Raw genomic sequence first — 9,152 nt, 5'->3', positions numbered from 1 at the left:
GCCTGGAGAACTTGCAAAATGTGTTAGCACTGTCAAATTCATTATGAAGGTTCCTGAATAGGTACCACAGGGCAAGACAGAGCCCTTTTTTTAATTTCCTTGCTGAAAAGTTTAAGCACAACATTGAATTTAGTGTTACTAATTAGACTCGCATTAGCCTAATTTTGATTGCTTATAATAAATTCCAGACTCAATAACTTGAAAAAGTGGGCCTGTCTTGCCCTCAGAAATTTATTCAAGCACACAATAAAAAAAACCTAGTGGGAATCTGATTAGCGGTTCCAGAGATACTGCTTGCATAAGCAGCCACACCAGGAAAAAAATTCATTTTGAGAAAACGGCCCTTGAAGTTTTGACACAACATTTCTGGGTATAAAATGACCCCGCAGAATAGTTTGCGGTGTCTTTGCAGGCTTTCTTTCTCTGCCGTCTCTGAGTCTTCGCTTGACCTCGCTTCTCAGCCTTTCCCATGCGCAGGGCATCTTTTTCCACGGCTCGATGGATGGCTAGGTGGCCAGGTGTGAGCCCCGCAGACAGAGAAATTTCTTTGGTGGCCCTTTGGTTTCCAGCATTGTACCGCATCACTGCATCATTCAGTGCTGTCTCCACTGCAATCAGGGATGCATGCTGCTCCTTGGGCATCAGTGACCACAGAACAGAATGAAATGATTCCGATGCATTTTGAGTCTTCGCTCCCAGGCACCGCTGAAGAAGGGAAGGCTCGGAGAGGCGCTGATAAACAGGCAGCATAGCCTCAGCGACATAGCCTGGCAGATTGTACCTGTGCCTTGGTTGTGGTAAGCCATTTGCCTCAGCAGCCTTGTGGCGGCACCATGAGCCAGCGCCCTCTGGGCATAGGTCGTGGTGAGGCTCCGCATCGGTGGATGTGATGTGATGGTAGGACGCCATCACTGCACGCTGCATTGCTGCCGCGTCATTCGAGTTGTTTCGCAAAGCCCAGCCATAGTAATCCGTCAGCTTGTCGATAAGAGCCTTTGTCAGCCTTCCTTTCCCTCCCAACGCCTTATCACTCTTTTGCACTAGGTTGCGCAGTGCAGCCCCCATCCTTTTCTGCACATGATTGAGGCATTCTTCTTTGACAACTGGGACCAGCCCATAAACATTCTCCTTCACAAGGGCAGAGTAGGTGGCACTGTCTCCATCGGACACAATCGTTGTATAACGGAGGTTGTGCTTTGTCAGTGAACGGGCGAAAAGAATCAAGGCTGCCTCGACCTCCATCCTTCCAGACTTCGCATCGGTGTTTTTTTGGCAGATGTGCTGCTCACGCCAGCTTGAGTACTCGGAGTCTTCAGGTTTGGGTCCTGTTTGACACCCGAGGCACTGGTTTGAGAGGACAACTGCATCCAAGATGAGGCCAGTGTGATACTCTATCACTGCCCCAACTCCAATGTGGGATGTGTGTCCGCGCTTGTGCCAGGTGCCATCATAGACCACAGTAATGTCTCTGGTAAATCCTGGGTCCATTCCCTGGTAAACCTTTTTCACAGCAGCTGCTGATTCTGAATAGAAACTCTCCATGCGTTGAGTCTCTGGGCCCCTGAATGTCTTCTTCAGATGTTCCTGGTATGTCTTGTGATGAAGTCCTCTGTGAGATACATTCATAGCAGCCCAAAAGTCATTTATAGCTGTCTGCCCCTTTCCAATTTGCTTCATAGCCATAATGGCTCGGATGTTCACCTCAAAAGCGTTTCCTGCGTTCTGGCGTGGTGAACTCCAAGAATTAGCAATAATCCCACAATGTGGGCATACCAACTCAAGCTTTGTAGCCAGTCCGAACTGGGTACCTTGTTGAATTGTCAGTCCAGTTGAAAGGAAGCGCTCGCACAAGGTTTTGGAGAGCAGGTGGCCGAACACACACATTTGCACAAGGCAAAAAACCTCATCTTCGGTAGTAGCAGTGGCAGGTGCGGCATCGGGCGACATCGCTTGAAATTTTCGTAGCGTCGCGGGCGTGGCACCGAGTTTGTTTTTCACAGCATTACGTTGTGCCTCCGCCGCCTCTATCTCCTCCGGCGTCAGAAAGTGCGTTTTCACGTGCACGGTCGACGATGCGTCATTGCTCACGGCGACAGACGCGAGAGAGGGTGCCGCGATCGCCGAGGTTGATGCGGTCGGGACAGCAGGCACACTTGAAACGCCGTCTCCTTGCATTGCTGACTCGGAAGGTACGGCGCTGGAAGTGGCAACGCAGACTTCTTCTAGCGGTGTAGCAGAGGCAGCACTGCAGGAAGCATCTCCGCAATCGCCGGCAACGCGCTTTGCCAACTTCGCCATGCGGACGGCATTCATAGAAAGAAGAAAGAGAGAAAGTGGTGCTGCAGTGGAGGTCTCCGGAATAATTTCGACCACCTGGAGATCCACAGAATAATTTCGACCACCTGGAGTGGTGGCTCAGTGGTTCCGGCGCTCGGCTGCTGACCCGGCAGACGCGGGTTCGATCCCGGCCGCGGCGGCTGAATTTCGATGAAGGCGAAATTCTAGAGACCCGTGTGCTGTGCGATGTCACTGCACATTAAAGAACCCCAGGTGGTCTAAATTTCCGGAGCCCTTCACTACGGCGTCTCCCATAGCCTCAGTCGCTTTGGGACGTTAAACCCCAATAAACCAAACCAAACCAATGATTATATATCAGAATATCAGAATTGGAAGGTATTTAGACGTGAGATATACAAGTATCTAAGCGTACGCACAAATCATGGGGCAACTGAATGTACCGGCGGCCAGAAAAAGTAATTAAGATATTATGAGAAATGCCCTCTCATGAATGAAAGGGTGCTCCCGGATACAATAAACAGTAACTGATTCGAGAATTCTTAAGTCATGCAGTGGGTCTGGGCACGTCGTTGGCAGGTGTTAGTAGCTAAGACCTGGCAGACATCCTGTGCTTGTTATTTAGCAGAGGGAAGTGCAAGGCTGCTCCAGGTGCCTGTTGTAGTACGAGTAGTGTAAGGATTAAGGGTTAGATAAGAATCGGGTGGGAGGGGGTGGATTTCCGAAAGCATGCAAAGTGACCAGGATCACTTGGTATGGAAAGCATCTGAACCAGATTGGGGACAACAATGAGGTACAATTCATTTCGGGTGCCTAAACTCTGTTGTAGCTTGACTACTTGGAGGAGAAGAACCTAGCCCCTCGCTAAATTTTAAAAAGAAAAAAGTTAGGAAATGCAGGGAGAGTGGACTTGGTAGAATATAGAGCACACATCAGAAATATTCACTGCCGCGAAAAAAAAAGGCAGTCAGAATGACGTCGGAACTCCATAAGTTAATCCAAATAAAATTTGAATTGCCAACACTTTGCAATAGCACTTCATTTGGGGCACAAAAAATCGCCGCTTAAAGTCAGAATGGCACCTTTTAAATGTGCTTAAGGTTTCGGTTTTTGGCGTTGCAAAAAGCATTTTTTACGGTTTCTATGCAGACATCACCCCTGGCTTTGCCATACTTTCGAAGTCTGGTCGGGACGACAAAACAAGAAAGACAACGTTATTACAGAGAGCTCCTCGAGCGAGAAAGGCTGAAAAAGCGGTAAGTAAAGTATAAAGTAATGAGTTCTTTGTGCATGTCAAGGTATGACACATCGCATCAGCATGTACTGAATCCGCTTGTCTCAAGGGTAAGGGAGGACAAATTCAGTGCTCCTGGACCGCTGTTAAAGTGGTGTATTGAGCTCCCACTCACCGACCGACTGTCTACGAATGAAGGCTATAACTGGACACGCTAAATTTGCATGATGGCCTTTTGTGGTTAGTAGTAGGTGCGAAGTCGTGTGGACAACCTCAGCACACGATACTTATATACATAATATCTCCATGCAGGGCACTGACGTCGCACAGCACACGTGCCTCTAGAATTTCGCCTCCATCGAAATTCAGCCGCCGCGGCCGGGATCGAACCCGCGTCCTTCGGGTCAGCAGCCGAGCGCCGTAACCACTGAGCCACTGCGACGGGGCACATATGAATATTATTGACATAACTGTCATCTTATCAATCGCCATTTATTTTTCAGCAACAAATTGCACAAAAATTGTTGCACCGCTGCGGTGGCTCAGTGGTTATGGTGCTCGGCTGCTGACCCGCAAGACGTGGGTTCGATCCCGGCCGTGACGGTTGAATTTCTTTGGAGGAGAAATTCTAGAGGCCCGTGTACTGTGCGATGTCAGTGCACGTTAAAGAACCCCAGGTGGTCGAAATTTCCGGATCCCTCCACTACGGCGTCTCTCATAGCCTTAGTCGCTTTGGGACGTTAAACCGCATAAACCAAACCAAAAATTGTTGCACAAATAGTGTAAATAAAAAATCGTTTATATTTTTTTCTTTTTTGATATACGGGAGTCCCCCCCCCCCCCCAGAACCAATCACTGGGACCATCACTGCATGCTCTTCATAGCAGAGTGAAAGCTGCATGCCTGTTTTAACCTCAGTTTCTCAGAAATTACAGGGCTTTCCAAATGGTGTTCACATTTATCGCGTTCAGCTTGCTTATCCCTTTGCTTTAACAGCAGCAATTACATGAGAACTGTGCAAAAAACTGAATGAAAAGAGAAAAAACGATTTTTTTTGCATTGAAATACACAACAGACACCCGACTTCTAGGACAAGCTGTTCAGCTTGCAATGGCTTCACTCACGCTCGCCTCTGAAAGTGGGAATGCAGCATTCAGCCACCTAATGGAGATTGCCTGCTCCAGGGTCAGAATTTTTTTTCTTGAGCGTGGCCATCATTTTTGCTGTGCAGAGCGTGGGCGGCAGCGTGCAGCCAGCCCGCCACCCACCTCTGGGATGGAGTGGCGTGCCTCGGCAAGCGACGGTGCCTCCACCCACCCGCTGCTGCTGCCGCCGGCAGACTGTGCGAGGCCCAAGCTCTCTGTCAAATACACGGCCAAGTCCATTCGCAGCATCATCATCAACGCCATCTACACTGTCCTGGTAGGGGCTGTTACTGCTAATGAATTATTATTAATGTATTTCTTCCTATGTCCTGCGGGCATGCTTCGATATGACTGCCCGCTATTTGGTTATTTTGTTTAATAAGTCACTAAAGACCAGTGTGTTTCCTGATGAGTGGAAACTGGCCAACGTAGTCCCGATTCACAAAGGTGGCTCAAGTAGTGCATTTGGTCAAACCATGGTCTGAAAGAGCAGTTAAATCACAAATCATTGATTAGCTATAAAAATACATCTCGATGAGCACTCACAACTTGTTCCAGTGAGAAATGGCATGTGGAAAAAATTTACTTTTTGTAGTTCGTTTTGCAGGTAAGTTTGGTATCTGCGATTAAGCATAACCGCATTTAGACTGCCCGTGTGATTGCAGGTCAGCCAACAGGCGGCTGATTTGAAAAGTTATTATATATAAGAAAACTGGTGATTGGAAGGTGGTACCATGACTGAAATGTCATAACATAATGTGAGTGTATAAAGTAAATGACCTGTACTGAAAAGAGAATTGGAGTACTAATTAGTGGGGAATCGAACCCTTGACCCTTGGATTGCGAGTCAGACACGGCACCCCTAGGCATGCAGACATGTTTTTACAGCTTGGTTAAAGCAGGGTTTTATATGTGTTTCGTGCAGTCTTCCACATATTGTGGTAGCTTACAACTGCGTGTATTGAGTATGTGTGAGATAAGAGGGGCACTCATTAAGGGGAGCAATGATTAAGTGAGAAGCAAAGTGCATGTCGCTGAGGAACGAGTAAGCGAAAGACTCTATGCTTGTGTCGCGTGCTAAAGTGTTTCATGTGATCTGGTAGTATTAGCATAGCACGTGATTGGATGATATGCTAATGAGATCAAGTAGAGTCTGACGGCACCCATTAACACTATCGCATCATATCCTTAAAAGGTTAAAGGTTCCTCAAAATTTCTTGCACTTTCTGGAAAAAGCATCCTCACCTTGTCATTACAGTGCATACTGATTGAAAAGATGTCTTGTACACCAGCTTGGCTTGTATGCCACTTTTTTTTTCAGAAAAACTGTCATAGGCAGCAGGGTGCGACTTGTAGACTGCAAAGTATGGAACAAATTTTACTGTCGTCTAGCACTGGGCTTACGCATCCGGCACCGTTTGAACAAGTAGTATAGCTAGCTGATTGCATGCATACTCGCTCGTGGAAATTTCATGCACTATGCAGCTTCGATGAAATTCTCAATGCAGTGAGCTGTCCTCTGGCCTAATATTTAATTAATTTATTTAATTTAATATTGTGCATACCTAGCTCTTACCTTGCTGAAATACACCAGTGGGAGCAGAAACAGCCTGCATATGGCTGTGAACACTCACAGGCAAGCTGGGAGACCAAAACGGCTATATGCTAGGCAACGTGCTCCATCTGTCAAAAGTTCACTGTTGCTCTTTTGCATTGGAAAAGGGCTTGAAATTTGTAACATTAAAATACCAGTATTTATTAAACACCTTAGAGATAGGGGATGAATGGCCATCTTGATGGTGAGTGTTAGTCTAGAAACTGAAAAAAAACACTGATGCTATTATGGTGGCAAAATCTGTCAGAGCATGGCAGCACATCTTGTGTCACTTCGTGCTTTCTTTTTGGGAAATGTCATTTACTGCGTTTGCTGGTTTTTCACAAAAAAAGCACGCTATATATTTGTGATATGGATGGTGTGAAATTCACTTGTAACAAAGCAATCACTGCTAGCTGTACCACTCTTGTAATAAAACTACAGCGAATGCTTACTAGATTCGAATCGGTGAGACAGCACGAATTTGTGCCATGTAGAAGACTACAATGAGCGGGCAGTGCCACGGGACGGAGCTCTTGCACTAGCCGAAGAGACTACATGACATTTTTCTTGAGGGTGCATTCCTGTCAGCATGCCTTACAGCTGCCAGATTTTAAATAAATCTCCTGCCATAAGTGATATATGGGCCATCGCTCATGCGAAATGTCAGTCTTCTTTGTTAATAGTGGCCCTCGATATGTGTGCGCTCAAATTTGATCTTTAGTAAACGGTATGTATGGAGACTCAAAAGAATTGTATGTAGTCTTTTTAGAAGTTTTGTTCTAGGAGGGTGACTTTTGTGCATCTGTCTGTCACATTCTGCTGAGCCAAAAATTTAAGGGTCGTGTTCTAAATTTTGCGCAGGCCTCGTGTGAAATCCCTTCGTCGCGTCCAGGGGAGACCGGAAGAGGCACAATGCCCACCGATGTGAGTGCCTACAAGTGATATTAGATGTGATGAGGAAGACATGGGAAGCTGTGCTGCATTTATTTAAGTTTACTGCCAGTACTAATGACGAAAACAGCCAAGAAGGTCCAGGAAAGGCTGTGCCTATTCATTGTTTAAAACTTTTATAGGATATCTGTGCCTGACTTGATAAGTAATGCCTTTTTGTTGCCATAATCACACAAAAATCGCATTTTTCGCTTGAGCGTGCAGAGAAGCTAATTCATGGTTATTTTCTCCTGGCCTTTCAGTACAGTAGAACCCCGTTCATACGTTTTTCACCGGACCGGGAAAAGAAAAGTAACAGCCGGGAAAACGCAACAGTGAGGAAAGCACCGAAAATTAATGAAAACAGTGCAGCTTTGACTTGAAACAATTTATTTCCGCAAATCGACCCTAGGACTTTAAAAAATCGAGAATGGTGGATTGCAGTTTCTTTCGCTCGCTGGAAAGAACAACGCGTTTCTCAATAGCAAAGGCCGCATTGCTGTCAGCGTCGCTTTGCGGTGCGGCCACACCGCACGCAGCAGTGCTGTGCAGTTCACGTGCTCACTGCAGTCCACGCTGAAGCGACGTTGTGCACAGCGTCAAGCACTGAAATGTTCGTAGGCTGCTCGCCGCGCTGCTCCGCGTAGGCCGCCCTGACTGCCTGTCGACTGCGTTTAGTACGTCCAGCTTTTCCTCAAGGGAAAGTGCCTTCCGCTTACCCAACGCTATCACGCCATCAAAGCACGATAAAGATGTTGCGACTGAGAGAAGGATGAAAAGGAAATTGCACGGGCCTGCCAACTGGCTCCAGCCGAGCCACCACCGCCGCCACTTGCAGATAGAGGAGAGTTAAAAGATAAAAAGAAAGAGTGAAAGAAAAGAAAAGAAGCGCATCGCAACAACTGCGTCCGCCGAAGGGGACGCTGGCTGGGAAAAACAGATAAGCGACTGCAGCCGCGCGCCTCCTCGTCACCACCTCCCACGATAAAGATCACGGCATTCCGCGTTCGCGAGGCAGATAGCCATCTAGTGGCGGCTTTTCCAACTCGCGTGCGGCTTCTTGCAGCCAGTTCCGTAGCCAAGCCTGGCCAAGACTCGTCAAAAATCAAAATGGCGGTTGGCGCGCATTGTCCGGGCGGGTTCGGGCAGCCCGGTTGCGACGTATCATGCGGGATCGTTTCCTCGGCTACGACGTAACAGCGGGGTTCCCAATACATTGGATCCTATGGAAGCTATGCCGGGACCCGAAGAAAACGACGTAACAGCCGGGAAAAGGCAGCAGTGAGGAACGTAACAGCGGGGTTCTACTGTACATCGTCGAGTATGTTACAACTTCACAATTTCAAAAATGGCCCTCTTCACTGGCTTAATGGCTTTTTATGGTTTCATTCTTTATTAACTAGGAGATTTTTTTACATTCTAAGCACTTTAAGCTTTTTATTAAACTCGTCAGATACAAGATAGATTAAAAGCTGCGTTCAAACTTGCACGTCTGGGTTTCTTCCTTTTCAGCTCCCCTGAAATTGAGGATTTGTCGACGTGCTCGGTCTGAACGTCAGGGGTGAGTATATATCTAAGCATTTTATTTTTAAGAATGCTGCAGTCGACATTTCATTAAATCAGCATTTGCAAGCATCGATTGTTATATGCCATCAGTTTCAGGGCAGACTTCCAAAACTTTTAAAAAATAATTGATTGTTTGTGCTGGTTTAATGTCCCAAAGCGACGCAGGCTATGAGGGACGCTGTAGTGAAGGCGTCTGGAAATTTCAAATATCTGGGGCTGTTAATGTGCACTGACATCGCATGTTTCATGTCAGCAGCTGAGTGCCGTAACCAATGAGCCACTGCGGTGGTTCAAAAGTTGTTTTTTAGGGGTAAAGTATGGCTTTTGCGGCCTAGTGTCACCATTGTTGGCGGGCACCGGAAAGCTGATGTATTGTCTTGAGTAG

General features: G+C 47.0%; 1 protein-coding gene across 1 annotated transcript; it reads right to left on the bottom strand.

Annotated features, from left to right (window-relative positions):
- Nucleotides 1-324: 324 nt before the first annotated feature.
- Nucleotides 325-2,190, bottom strand: LOC149357501 (uncharacterized). The gene has a single exon (XM_089576594.1). It carries the CDS (start codon nt 2,173-2,175, stop codon nt 325-327), a length of 1,851 nt encoding a protein of 616 aa, XP_089432720.1. The 5' UTR covers nt 2,176-2,190.
- Between the last annotated feature and the right edge of the window lie 6,962 nt (nt 2,191-9,152).

Source organism: Amblyomma mixtum, chromosome 3, assembly GCF_055824585.1.
Source record: "Amblyomma mixtum isolate Tamu chromosome 3, ASM5582458v1, whole genome shotgun sequence".
In the NCBI taxonomy this organism is placed as follows: Eukaryota; Metazoa; Arthropoda; class Arachnida; order Ixodida; family Ixodidae; genus Amblyomma; species Amblyomma mixtum.
The sequence above is the reverse complement of the archived record's forward strand: the minus strand, read 5'-3'. Positions and strand labels throughout refer to the sequence as shown.

What these genes read in the sequence shown, in the direction of transcription:
- LOC149357501 (XM_089576594.1), bottom strand. Translation starts at nt 2,175, where the DNA reads ATGCAAGGAGACGGCGTTTCAAGTGTGCCTGCTGTCCCGACCGCATCA.